The following is a 15,693-nucleotide window of genomic DNA, read 5'->3' on the forward strand; positions in this document are numbered from 1 at the left end:
AAAATTTCAGAGAAGATACAAGAAATTTTGACAGGTTATAAGTTGGAGAGTCTTCTCTCTGAAATGTTTTACCGGAAATTCTACTTCCTTTATTAAAAACCCAACAGCCCTTATATCAAAATAAATAAATAAATAAAATCCTTAACTCACTCATGGTACTAATGTGCTATAGGTCTATAACCTTTCGTGAGTAGAAATCACAAAAAGAAAATATAAAATATACCCCCCCACACACACACAATCTTTCAACTCATTCTTTCATCTCTGCTGGACTGCTTGGTTGAGTAGTTAGCACATCTGCTTTCTAATCAATGGAATGAGGGTTTGAATTTCCGTGGCCATAGATGTCTGTGACTGTCTTTAGGTGGGAGATAAATTTCATTGTTTGGTGTGAAAACACTGCCTACTTATCAGAAGCTTGAAGTAGCTTGAAAAAAGTTTCATGTTTGGTTATACAGAGTAGGTTACTGCATTATATAAAAAATAAGATAATACCTGCAAGTTAAGTTAAAATAAATTTAAATTTTAGAATGAAAATACTTTTTTTAATCATTTTTGGTTGTCATTTATAGTTTTAATTCAATAATCATTAACTGAATTCAATACAAATTTTGTAACAAAGAACACCATCATTTTCTTCCTCATAATTTCAGGTTTATGAATTATAGAGATTTACATATGTGCTTATTCAAAAATATAAAAACTGCTTAGCTTACCATGATCTTCATGATAATGTTTATCTCTATGCCTCATTGAGCGATGCCCATGAGTATGATGATCTGGGGAAAAATAAATAAATATGCCACTGAAAATATCAAATCAAGACATCATTTATACTTGATAGAAATCATAAAAAAATACTAGCATAAACAATAGCACACATAAAAATCCTTGAGTTATTTCACTGTTTAAAAACTATTGAACAGTTAATGACTTAACTTTGGAGTTCATCAGACCTCCAAAGTCAAGTCATTCCAATCAAGTACAGCTGTATAAGAGAACAATGCAGCTTGCTTTATTAACTGCAATTATTCTCAACATCCATGGATGCTCGCTTGTCCTCTCCCCACCCTCCATAAAATGAAAAATTTTATCTACCAGTATTCTATATGATCCTTTCGAATGTCCATTAGCAGCTGCAGTCCACTAATTCCAACTATGTCTTCATAATCTACATTCCAAACTCCCAATATAATTTTAACACCCTCCAATGCACTCTGCACTGTATCTATATCACCTTGGAAAACATGAGACTAGATCTGCATGTAATAATCTAGGTAGGGTCATATCAAGGCCTCTAAAGAGACAAAAATGGATGCCACATCTTTACATGTCAATGTTCGTTTCAGCACAGCAATTATCATCCGAGTTATATTTGCAATCTGCTATACAAACCCGTGGACTTCAACTTCCTATCCTAAAACTCAAAGATCCCTAGTCTGATCAGGTTCTTTTAGTATAATTCCATCAATATAATTGCCACTGGATATGTGACTATACCAAAGTGCATAACTTTACATTTACTAATATTGAACTGACAGCTATTTTCACATGTCAACAATAACAGCCTATTCTGCAAGTGCTGCATATCAGTCACATTCCTGATTACTGTTTTGCATAACGGCTGTGTCTTCTGTCCATCCCAATGTCATTAATGTAAAGCTTGAATAACGATAGACCAAGGAGTGGTCCCTGAGATACACCACTGGTCACTTCAAACCTTGCAGATCCCCCCCCCCCCCAATACACCAACTTCTTGATATGTCAGTCAGCTATTCTCCTATCCAAGCTAATAGTTTATAATCCAATCCCATATCTTCTAACTTATATAACAGCCTTGCATGCTGTAACCTCTCAAAAGCAGCAAAGTCCAACAGTATTGTAAGGTATCAATTCCCTTGTCTAACTGAACTGTAACATTATTATAAAATTTGAGCATGTTACTCAAATGTCTGTCTCTTAGTAAACAAACACATGCTTATGCAAGTTTTTTCACTTGGCTATGCTACTAATTATATATTTGGTTTTTATTCTTTATCCAAGTGTAAGCAAACAAAGTTTGCACCTGAAGTACTTTCAGGACTGGGGCAACTCGTGGTAAAGGTGATATAAGTTCTCATCACTTGCCTTAGTATCCCATAATGCATAGCATTATTCATGTCCACAAGGAGATGTGCTTTGCATTATGGGATACTAAATCGAAACCGGTCGAAACCCAGACTGGTTTCGACCTTTATTGAGGTCTCATCAGTGGGAGCCAGACCCAGAGGTGGTGATACTAAGGTGGAAGTAATGGAGAAGTCATATTTACCTATACGAGTTGCCAAAGTGTGACACACCCTATTATTAAAATTCTCTGGATTGGAGATAAGTTTATGGAACCCTTCGGCAACTGGTATAGGTAAATATGACTTTTCCATTACTTCCACCTTAGTATCACCACCTCTGGGTCTGGTTCCCACTGATGAGATCTCAATAAAGGTCGAAACCGGTCTGGGTAGTGATCCTTCCCTTAATGCATAGCATTATACATGTCTGCAAGGAGATGTGTTTTGCATTATGGGATACTAAAGCAAGTGATGAGAACTGATACCACCTTTACTGCGAGTTGTCCCAGCCTGAAAGTACTTCAGGCACAAACTTTGTTTGCTTACACTTGGATAAAAGACAAAATCAAATATATAATTAAATAAACACCTGCTGTTCAATTCAAAGTATGTATTCTCTGTAAACCATTTTGGCACAAGCTATTACTAATGTTTCCAAAATCTTCATAACCACTCTTAAAATACTGTTAGGTCAATAGACACATCCACACGAGTGGAGCATGTCGATACACGCTCCTCTTGTGCAATGGAATTATCATACATTCTTTCCATTCCTGTGGAATGCTACCTGTTCTGAGACTCAACTCAAACTGTATAGACTGGTTAAAGGCACAGCCATCAGGTGAACACTCTTGTAACATATGTGCTAATATCCCATCAGCACCTATTGCTGAATTCTTATTGATTTTAAGCAACAGCTCCAATACTATGTAATTAGAATAAAAAGCCAAAAGGCTAGTTTTCTGGCAATTGAATAGATATTAAATGGATAAGAATCCTATATTTAGTTATCGATCTTGAGTTTCACTTACTGGCTATATATAAAAATATAGGATTCTTATCCATTTAATAGCTCCAATACTATTTCTTCAAACACCCAAGTTTTTTCATTTAGTGACAAGATAGCATTGAGCTCCATGCTGCATACACCAAGTTGATAGATCTTAGGAAAATGGACAATGATTAGTTGAACAATCTCTCATATATCTGCCACCTCCATACAATTTGCATTCAGTAGAGTTACTTTTCATGTTCATTCTTTCTTTCACCTTGCTGCGTAATAACAGAATTCTTTTGGATTGTCTTTAGCTTGCACAGCCAGTTTCTTTTCATATCCAGACTTCTGCATAATACTTCTGGCCAATATCTTATAATTTTGCTAAGTAACATCCTTATGCAAACTTTATTTCTTCTGCATAATCTTTTTTTCCTCAAGAATCTGTTACTTGCTTAACAAGACTGCATATCCATTTCACTCCTGCCTACTTATTATTCAACACTAAGAACATACTCCGACATGCAGCCAGCCAAATGGGCACATAGATGAAATCATCATCATCCTGGCAAGGATTTAGGCCCAAACCCGGTTTTCTTTTTCCTAATGGTTTGTAATTTAAGGCTTGTTTTGGTAATTTTTCTGTTTTCATTCTTTCAATGTGTTCCATCCATTTATGTTTATATTTTTTAATTCTTTTCTATTACTGATTCCTGGTTTAATTCTTTCATAGTTTCTTCATTTCTTTTGTGATCGAACAGAGTATACTTTGCAGTTTTTCTCATAAACTTAATTTCAATTGCTATTAATCTTTGTCTTTTTTGTTTTATTGTCCAGATTTCACTTCTATACCAAAAGGACTGGTAGGGCCAGTATATTGTATACTTTTAGTCTTGTTTCTTTTTGAAGTAGGTTAGGTTTAAATATAGAGTTAATTAAACCTGTTATTTTTCAATATTTTGCAATTTTTAAGTTTATATCTTTTTCATATGTAATCATACATCCTAGGTAGTTAAAATAAATTCACCTGTTTTAAAATCTTGTTATCTATTAGTATTTTAATTCTTACTGGATCTTGCCCTTTAAAGGTCATCGTTTTTGATTTTTCTGTTGATATTATCATCCCATAATCTTTGGTTATCTCATTTAAATTTAAAATATCTTTCTGTAAGTTATCTTCAGAATTTGTAATTATTATTTGGTCATCAGCAAAAAGGAGAGTGTTTAAGTTCACAGTAGGAGAAAGTTCAATACCTTGATGGAAACTTTTATTCCATTTTATTATTATTTCATTTAGATAAATATTAAAAAGAGTTGCTGAAAGGGGGACATCCCTGTCGGACTCCTTGGTTTATCTCTCTCGTACATGATAGTTCATAATTTAATCTTATTTGTATTTAATTATTTTCATATATACTTATAGCTTTTAGAATATTATTTGGTATTTGTCATTCTTTTAATATGTTAAATAAAATACTTCTTTTAACTTTATCAAATGCTTTTTCAAAGTCAATAAATGTAATATGTGTTTCTAAACTGTATTCTCTTCTTTTCTCTATTATTAATTTTAGGCAAAATTCCTGGTCTATACATGATCATCCTTTTCTAAATCCATTCTGTACTTTTAAAATAAAGTTTTCAGAATATTTTTTTTCGTTTGTTATTTAAAATTCTGCTATATATTTTGTAACAGGAATTTAGAATACTTATACCTCAATAATTTTTAGGGTCATCTCTACAATTTTTAAAGATAGGGATCACAATTGCTTTTTTCCATTCTATTGGTGGGTTACTTGTTGAATAGATTTTATTTTAAAACAATAGGAGTCTTTCTTTAAACCGTATTTCTGCATATTTATATAATTCTGAACCTAACTTATTTTCTCCAGGTGATTTCTTCTTCTTCTTTAGTTATTTCCTTTTTATTTTCATTAAATGTTTGCCAGTTATCTTTTTTAAAATACTTGTCTGTCCACAAATCTGTATAGAAATTTAGAAATTCTTATAATTTAAATTCGGTTTAATTTTACGTTTTCTTTAGTATCTGTACTTAAATGTTTAAAAATCTTATATACACTGAGTCTTATTTTATATAAATCATGTTCTAAATTAGAAACAAATTTGTTCCATGATTCTCTATGTCTTTTTCTGACTTCTCTTTTAGCTTTGGCTCTTATTCTATTATATTCTATTTCATCTTCTAATCTTTTACTGATTAACCATTTATGATATGCTTCTTTTTTCATTTTGATTATTTCTTTGATTGTATCATCCCATATCTTCAGTTTTTTCTTTTTAATGCATTTTTGGGTCTTTTCTAAGCTTTCACTTGCTGCTGTATTTAGTATCGTTTTTATATTAAGCCATTTTATTTCTATTTCTTCATTTTGTTTTATTTTATCTAAATATTGATACTTCTTTGTTCATATAGCCATTGTATATTTGTGTCATTTAATAATCTAGTTTTATAAACAAATGCTTCAAATTTTCTTTCTGTTCTTGTAATTTGTAGCCATTTAAGTAGTAATTTTAATTTTATTTTAACGAGAAAGTGGTCGCTACTTATTTCATATCCTCTGTGAACTCTAATATCTAAAGAGTGTCTTTGATGTCTTTTCATTTAGGATAAAGTAATCTAATATTGATTTCCATCCTCTTGCTGCTCAAGTATATTTAGGTATGACTATGTTTATAGAAAGAGTTCATAATTTTAAGGTTATTATAAACTACAAAGTCAATCAATTTTTTACCATTCCTGTTTAGAGTATGTTCTCCATATATTCCAATATTATTATTAATTTCCATGTTTTCAATTCTTGCATTTAAGTCTCCTCCTAATATTACATAATCATTTTTATTTATTTTATTATACAGCAATCCTCCGATTAGTGCGTCATTTTTTTTCGATACCCAATTTCGATTAGTGAGCCTATATACATCTTAAAAATAAATGTTAGAGATTTTAAAAATTTTCGATCTATACATTTTTTATGGCTAATTATTTTAAAAAAATCACTCACCAGGATGAAATAATTTAGTTACCAATTTGAAACATTTTACAAAGTTATTTTTTAATGGCATACTACACTATTTCCATGTACACTATTGTTCCAAATTTATCACCAAAATTTATGTTGTCTGCTTTACATAGCATTTTGCTGATATCTCGTGCAATTATTTTCCTTACTTTTTTATTTTAAATTATTTTCCTAACCTTTAATAATGAGTAAAAGAATTAGTGAGAAAAAAATAGAAGTGTTAAAATGATTCGAAAAGTAACCTGATTGGAAGAAAAACTTCAAATAATAAAGCAAAAAGAACAAGGTGAGTCCAGAGCAAAGATAGGACAAGAACACAAAAATGGGTGAATCAACTGCTGAATACAAAGAGAAAGGTAGGGCTACTTCAAGTTTAATTCATGCACTCGAAATCAAAGTATTATAATGATTGAATTAGAGAGACTTGTTTTTACATGGATCGAAGATTGTAACCAAAAACAGATCCTGCTAAACACTGGCCTTATTAAATCAAAAGCATCGTCTCTTTATAACCTGGAAAGAAAGGGCAATCAATGATGGAAAAGAAGAAGAATTCCAAGTTAGTGCTGGATGATTTCAGCATTTCAAAAAAAAGAGAAATAGCTTACATAATGTTCTAATTGCAGGCGAAGCTGCAGTGCAGATATTGAGATATCCAGAAATTTTGAAGAAAATTGTGTAAGAAGGGGACTATTGTGATCAACAAATATTTAATGCCAATGAAACCGGCCTTTTTTTTGGAAGCGAATGCCTTCCAAGACTTTTCTAGCCAAATCAGAGAAATCTCAGCCTGGTTATAAAGTCACAAAGTCGAATGAAATTACTGCTAGCAATATGCGAGCCGTTTGGAAGAATAGTTTTCCACATTGTGCAAATAATTTTAGAGGCTTTTCAAATGAATCTACGTTAATTAAATCTCATTCTGAGAAGTTGAGTGATTCCGACCTGCTAAATTTAGATGCACAGCAGGAAGATCCTGAAGAATATGAAGAAAATTTAATCACTGACAAGCTGTTTCACAGAAACAATTTGAAAATAGTTTTCATACAATCAAAGTTTTTAAGCAGTGATGCTTAGAGAATGACCCTGGTGAAGAGAGAACCAGTAAAATTTGCAGAAGAGGCAATAGGGCCATACTGTCAGTTGTATGAAAAAAAATAAACAGAATGCCCGCCAAACTACGTTAGCTCAATTCTTTGTTAAGAAGCAGAATAATAAATTTATATTATGAATATGTTTTATTGTCTTTCAGCTTCATGGTTTTCCTTTAACTAGGCCCTGAGACATACCCTAATTCTTTTATAAAAAATATTAAGGGTCAAAAAAGAAATCTGAGGAATGAATTATACATTTTCCCATAGGTTATTATATTCAATTAATGTGCCTGTTTTAAAGAACCCATTAGGCGCATTAATCAAGGTATTGCTGTATATATATATTTTGTAACTGATTATAGAATTCAATACTTTCATCTTCTCTTCCTTCTTCTGGGGCATATAAACCAATTATTGTTAAATAACCTCCATCTATTTTTATTCTAGCTTCACACAGATGAAATATATCAATTAATTTATGCTTCCTCTGGGGCACAATCCATGTTATTTCAATTTCAATAGTACTTCTCATCCATGTAATTATCGACATGTAAACCTATCATGGCCAATGGTAGTGGTGTGTGGAATGGGGGGGGGGGTTAGTGCTTCCTATGCAATGACAATATCTTTTCTATCAAGTTACCAATGATATCATAAGCCTAAACTTATTCTCCTCTTCAGCTGGTCACAATTTACTGTTTTGTAGTTCAGCATATAGTCAATAGAACACGATTACTGTCATCAACCAGACACAGAACATTTACTGAAACATTATAATCAGGTCTGACACTCTTTGACGTTTAAGTTCCTTCTATCACATGCTGCTTGAGAAAGCTGTCTTGCAACAGCTCAATGAATTCAGCTTCACCCATGATGATTACTCATTTAGCACCCATCAGGTTGATTTGGCAATGCACTTCTTCACTAGTAAAAGATCTGCTAGGTCAGTAACAATCATGTTACTGACCTAGCAGATCATGTATTCAATCTTGTTAAATTCTATCTTACAGCAGATAGTTTCAAACTCACTGCTACATAAAAAATTATTAATATTGCAATCATAGCTTTCTACACTAACACTCAAATCATCATCATCATCAGCAGGGCACCATTGCTCCTTTTCCTCTCCTTTCTTTTCTATCCTTCTCACTAAAAATACTATACACTTTACACTCAGTCAGTATATGTGACTCTGAGAGCTTGGTCTCACTAATGCCTGCAATCTGAGGCCACAAAGATATATGTATTAGATTTATGTACGAGCCTGTGTAGCTCAGTGGATGTGGCGTTTGCACACCACCGCGCTTGGCCGCATGAAGGAAGACTTCGTTTCGAGTCTAGTCGGCGACTAGAGGAAATTTTTCTAAGCCTTTTTTCGACCGGTTCCCGAGTTAGTCAATCTCTGGCACGGGCAAGCAGGTTTTTCCTCCCGGAAACTCGGGTTTTTCGTCCTGTAAACTCAAGAAAATCGACCGTAGAACCCACATTATTTCAGACATTAAATATATTGTGTAAGGGTTAGGGACCACGAGATGGCGGCACATTTGAGCCGTCTCTCTTCACTGCGTACCGCTTAATTAGTGATAGCTTTGGGCCAAATGTCTCTGATTAGGTACCAGTGGAGATTGAACTGCCCACTCAGTCTCCAAAAGTTAGATAGGGCTAAATGGCCTCGCCTACTCCCGTATACAGGAATAAAAAGGCGTTAGCTGATTTTTTTTTTTTTTTTAGATTTATGTAGTTATAAACATTACAATGTACGTAATGACTTATCACAATGCAATAAGTAGTTAAATTCTCATAGTAATGCTTAATATAATTCCAACTTACTGCACTGGTGAATCTAAGAAATTGTAATGCTTGTGCCTACCATTGCATCTGACATATTGTGAACCTCTTTATCAGAATTCTCATTTTTAGGATGTTTCCATTTCTGTTCCTCATCTAACTCCTCCTCCCAAATAAACTACTGATACTGCCTGAAATTGAAAGCTGCAGGTACACCACTCATTTGCTTGTGCAACTATTGCAAAACTTGTGTGCAACATGAGCAGAATTAATTTCCTCAAACTCTTAAGATTTTATTCCTTCTAAGTTGCCACCTCCAATTATTTTGTTCTATTAACTCTACCAATTCAAATTATAATTTCCAAGTTCCTTATATTAATGATTACTTGCCATTTTCAAAACAACTTTTATATTTAAATATGTTATTTATTATCAGACAAAATCTGACTTACTTTAAGCAATTCCCCCTCCACAAAGTTTATTGCAACACTGCTAAATACCAGACTTCCTAGGCAGGATTTGCTTTAAAATTGCAGATCCTAATCAGGATCTGCAATTTCCATGCATAATTCTTTAACTGCATCTGAAGTGGATGTGTGTATACTGTCTCAGAATTACAATGTGATTTTAATCATTCATCTCCCAAATGAACATAGTGAATAAATGAAAAACAAACTACTGTGCATGTTTTCATGATGACTACATGAAAACATGCTGGTTGAATGTTTGCCTATGCTGCTATATCAAGGAAGAGGTGCACTAACTTCCCTTATCACCAGCCCTTGAAAAATCTACTCATGGACTGTTGCTGGTTTCTTATTATGACTGATGACATGTTCATTCATATATGGGAGGAAATACAGCAAAGACAGAGCATCCACATAACACAGGTGAAACACAAAGCACCAGAGATATAACATTAGTGGGCAATGCATACACTTCATCAATAACAGTTTGTTTAACCTTTCTAGCAGTCTTCATCCAAAGATATGAGGATTTAAAATTGCAACCTAATTTTGGAACAGTTGCATAAGTATATCCTCGATTTAATGGATTTTAGATTTAATGAAAGAAAGTTTCCATTGGACATTGTTTGCCTGGCAGACAACATGATACATAACAGTCTAGTACGTAAATAAATGATATCTGTAAATTTTTACTCTCAAATTAATTAAGATGCAAGTTTTTGTCTTAACGGAATCATAAAAATACAGGAAATACTGTAGGAAGTCATAAACCAGAAGAGAGGAGCATTCGTAGGTTTGCACTATGTCTGTACTTCCCCACTACATTAGGCTGTTAATGGCTATGATAGGTATTATAATTGGGATGCAAAAATAATGGATTCATGTTCCAGTTTACTAAAACCTGGTATTGTTTACTGTTGTTCCATGTAATAATTCAAAAAAAAAAAAAAAAAAATTAATCCATGATGGATATATAAACAGGAATCAGAACTGATGAATGAAGTAAAATCTAAAGTATCCCATCATGTGCATTTGTGAAGAATATGGTGCGAAGAAGCAAACCCTGTCAGATATTCAAAGCTGAGTTAAAAAGTTAATCACGAATGTTTGCCTAATCATAACATAAATGAATCACGATTCATTTATGTTATGATTGTGTATTGTCTAATGAAGTTGCTATTTATGCAATAAATAATAAATGGAATATGTATGTATCAGGGGTAAATATTCTGGGTGTGCTAGGTGTGAGGTGCTTATCCACGAAATATCAGTATCACCAATATTATATTTTTGCATTTATTCCCGTTAAAGACTTGCCCAATTGTTTGCAGGCTTTGCGTGCAATTCCTAAAATTGAACACAATATACTGCACTAATGCTTCATTGTTCTCTTCACAAGGATAATAAAGTATTAGTGCTTCATGAAGAAGGCACTTTTCGCCGCGTAAACATTGCGTCACATTCGCGTTAATAGTCTGGGTGTGCTTTCAAAATGCATACACCTTTGAGCCATTCAAAAAGATTGTAAAGAGGGCGCAGCATGTCAAATTCTTAGTGTTGTATTATTTTTTAACCGCTGAGAAGGCGTGACTAGGTGAGCATAAATTTTGAGCTTACTCAGCACCTAGCAGCTGTGATTGCTTCTTGTGTCAACCAATCCAATTGAATGTTGTCATGAGTTGAGAGATAACTATATCCGATGGCTTTATTACAAGCATCTGTTACACATGTTTTCTGAACTGAAAATTTGAAAGTGAATGTTAGGAGAAAAATGTTATTGTTTTTTCTTTTGCTTGTACAGTATAGCATCTGTTAAGGTTACAAAGTTTTTTAATGGTATAGAGACATTTTTATTCTAGTCTTCGGAAACAACAGACAGTAAAAATATCTATTCCTGAATAAAAATGAATATTCTGTGTATTATATGACATTGTAGATCTACAACAAAATACCAGCATATGTGAGATTGATGACAGAAGAACCGCTGATACTAAAAAAAAAAAAAAAAAAAAAAAAACTAATGAATTTAGGATTCCCGAAAGTGAGGATAATTCTGATAATGATCAGATGTTATGTACTGAGTCTCGGTAAACAAAATAAAATTCTTGGAAAAAGAGAGCGAAATATACACAAACCAGAGAAATACACATAACATGTGCAACAAATTTTATGAGATGATTTGATGCGCCATCAAATCATATTTATTTCTGCAATACTTTCTCTCTGTCTCATAAGTTTTTTTTTTTTTAATTATGCTATCATAAATTCACTTATTCATGTTTAGAATTTATAGGATTGTGCTATTCGCTCTGCCCAGTAACTTATAGGACACACATATCACAAAAGATAATTATTAATTATTCGTTTACCATTAATGAAAGTGTTTCTACTCACAGGTCTTATAAATGATGGTGCACATATTTTCGTCTTCGAGTATTTCAAATATAGCATTCTCCTTCATTGTTGTTTTCTAATCAATCATAAAACAGATTGTTCCCCCACTCTACGCAGAAGTATTCAAAGTTATCCTGCAATTAATTGCATTGAACCAATTAAGATGAGTGCTGATGCGCTATGCCCTCTCAAAACTTTCATACATTGATAAAATGCAATCCCACGGTCATGGGCGTCTGCGGGGGGGGGGGGACTTCCCCTGGGATCGATTAAAAAATTCCACAAATCATAATCATAAAATTGATTGAGATATGTAATCTTACACCCTCGACCCTGGAAACACTTTGTCTGTCTTAAAATTTTATTATGGGTTGGCCTGTTGCGGGGGTAGCCATAGAACATGTGTTATTGCAGTAATAAAACACATGTTCCTGTTTTTAGTTCATCTTTTTCTGATTTGTGAAAACAGTGACCGGTTAGTTTTTCCCGTCTAATAAGTTACAGAGTGAAGTGTGAATTGTAAATTTATAGTGAAACAAATTTAAACAAAAAAAAATACATTTTTAAAAGGTAAGTGTATGTAAGTTAATATTATTTTACTTGTTAGTTTTATTTTTTGCTTTTAAACTGAAATAATTTAATTTAGGATTAATTAATTAGTTGATTTTTAATAAAATATACTAGTCAATTTTTAATATATTAAATTGTGCCAAAAACTATTAATTCTGAATACCTTTTTTTCCCCAAGAATTAAAGATCATTAAAATCAATGCAAAATGAAACTAATGTATTTATAGTTTACATCGACAAATAATTACATAAAAAAAGCTAAAAGACGTTTACTGATGTAATTATTTAATTAAATCAATAATTATAAAAATTTATTGATGCAATTATTCGTCTCCAAGCTCCCCACCCCTTCCTGGAAAACATGACAGAACACCCAACTGAAATGATCATGCGACGCCACTGGTATGTATGTATTATATACATATATAAAATCTTTTGTTTCACAAAAAGGTAAACAATAAATACAGGAGATAGTCAATTTTTGACTTTTTAACACTTTTGCAGTGCTGATAAGGTGAGAAATCAGAGCTTTCTAGTATAACTGCTTATATTTAGCTGCTGTTGCAAGGTATCAAACAGTTTCTTTAATGGTACTAAGAACCTACAAACATCAATTATATTTGCACTGTCATACAATGTAATTTTCTCTATTACTCATCTGAATGTAAAGAGAACATTCATTTATAAGCAACAAGCAAGAAATGCATTATGCTCTTCTTAATCATCTACTTTATGTATTTTTTTCCACTTGTTCTTAATTATATAGTCTCTTAGCAAGACGAGTTACACATACACCTTTATAATTATTGCCTCCTTTTTTTTTACTGTCCATCTTAAAAACTGAATCAAGTGCGCTTATATCCATTCTTCTGAAATATTTTCTTCATCTATTAAACTTTTAACTTCTAATAGGTATCTATTAGAAGTTAAACTGCACTAACTAGATAATAATTTAATAATTAAACTGAATACTTCCTGATCCTAAGGTGTGTGTGTGGGGGGGGGGTCGTTCTCAACTTCACTAACCTGAATAGTGAAGTCGAGAACAAAAAGGTTTGCTCTAATGAATAGAAACATGCCAATAATGAAACAAATGAGGATACTGAAAATGAATTTAACTTTAAAAATCTCAAAAGAAAAACAATTAGACATCAGATGATGTAGGAGTAAAAAAAAGTCAAGATGCGTACAAAGGACAAGAAAGTTAAGCAGCAAAAAGAGAAAACACCATACTGAAACAGGTAAGATATTGAGTAATGATAATCAGGTAAGTAAAACAGAATATAAAAAAGGATGTTTTTTTTTTTATGTGACTCCCAAACCAAGAAAAGTTTTTTTTTGTAAACCTTACATTGGTAGCATGGTAAGGGGAAGAATATGGAATTTGTTTTTTTTTTTTACCCTGCTTTAAACATCAAACATGGAACTTATTCAAGCTACTCCAGGTCTCCAATCAGCAGGGCAGTGGTTTCACAGTGGACAACTAATCTTTCACTCACACTGGTTGGAGAGCAGATATTCTAACTACTCAATCAACCAGAAAAGCAAATATGCTGTGGTGATTCATTTATAAAACATGCTAGTGTTGACTGTATTATACTTTGAGTGAAAATTTAAAAAAAATAATGAATGCCACTTAAAAACAGAAGAGAAAAAAAGACATGGTAACTCTTGTAGATACAAATGATTTAACTATCAAGAAATACAGTACGAGAGAGAGAGAGAGGATATAAAAGGACTGCTGGAAGAAGAAAGAGTGAAAACTGTTAGTCTGCTGCCAAGATATGATAGTACTGAAGAAGGGATATGATGGCATACAATTTGATGTGCATGACAAATGAAATGATTGGAAATATTTTTATTTGGAATGAGTATCAGGATTTATATAAGAGGAACAGCCTGCACTTAAGTGTGTTTGGTATCAGACCTAAGAGAATTGCTGGTACAAGACCTAATAAAGTCAGGGGAAACTATATCACAATGGGAGGAATGGGTAAGAATTTATATGTAAGCGTGACAAAGTTATACAACTGTGTTAATGATATGAATGTGCATAATCATGAAAATAATTATGGTGAAAGGATGATCGTGGGCTTATCTATCTTGCAGGTAGCGTGAATGAAAACTAAATAAGTGAACGTATTGTGAATGAATGAATTCAAGAAATGGTATGTTGTTGTTAGTGAATAGGAGTATCTAGGATACCAAAATGGCATATAGATCAATATATCATTTAGATGATGTACTTGGTCAGAAGAAAAAGTATAACAGCTTGCATGGGTTATATGTGATTACTTCATGGGTGCCTGACTTCCTGGAAATCTGGTTATCATAAACATAATAATAAATGACCTACTCTCAGTTACAACTAATCCTATCCACAACTTTGCTAATGACAGTACACTATTCATCCTACTCATCTGACAAATCAAGAAACAAGTGCCTTATAAACACTGATCTTTCTTCATACCATCATTCAATCGGACAAGAGAAAGAGGAAGGACAACCTAGATACCATCAGTGCTACCAAAATGCAGAATGAAACGTCATTCACTTCAGCATGATTAGATATCCAATGTCGTATTATATTGGCGGGATTAGGCTAGAAGAAACTGATGAGGCTACGGATCTTGGAGTGTTAATAGATAGGAAGTTGAAGTTCAGGGGCTATGTGGCAAAGATTGCAAATACAACTCAAAAGATAATTGCAATGCTGAAATGAACATTCACATGTAAAGATAAGGATGTTATTTTGCCTCTTTACAAGGCCTTGATAAGACCTCACTTGAACTATTGTGCGTAGGTCTGGTCTCCGTGGTGATTCTGATATATTGGAGAGAGCACAAAAGAGAGTGTTAAAAATGATATCAGGATTGTGAAATACTGATTATGAAGAGATATCAAGAATTTGTAGACTGCAGACACTAGCAAACAGGAGAAAGAGAGGAGATATGATTGAGACTTACAAACTTCTGCAAGGGTCATACAGGATTTCAATTCATGAAATTTTTCAATTTATGGAGGATGGGGAAAGGACGAAAGGGCATCTGTGGAAGCTGAGAATGAAGGCCGCTAAGAAGGGGGGGGGGGCTAGATTTTTCTCTCAGAGGGTGATGTGTGATTGGAATGGATTGTCATTGGATGTTGCGAGTGCAAGCAGTGTGAATGAATTCAAGAATAAGTATGATAGCTGGCGTGTGTAGTATGTGGCCTCCCTTGATGAGTCTCTGACTTCCTGGA

The 15,693-nt window shown here is 33.1% G+C and overlaps 1 protein-coding gene across 3 annotated transcripts in view; it reads right to left on the reverse strand.

Annotated features, from left to right (window-relative positions):
* dsh (Segment polarity protein dishevelled) overlaps window positions 1-15,693 on the reverse strand; it is a 423,724-nt gene that overhangs the window by 308,899 nt on the left and 99,132 nt on the right. For all 3 annotated transcript variants that reach the window (XM_090392005.1, XM_090392004.1, XM_090392003.1), the window contains exon 5: window positions 717-779. In XM_090392005.1, the coding sequence (XP_090248131.1) occupies window positions 717-779 (63 nt within the window). The remainder of the gene's footprint in view (window positions 1-716; window positions 780-15,693) is intronic.

Source organism: Typopeltis vanoorti, chromosome 4 (assembly GCF_054136105.1).
Source record: "Typopeltis vanoorti isolate ZY-2024b chromosome 4, IOZ_Tvanoo_1.0, whole genome shotgun sequence".
Classification (NCBI taxonomy): Eukaryota; Metazoa; Arthropoda; class Arachnida; order Uropygi; family Thelyphonidae; genus Typopeltis; species Typopeltis vanoorti.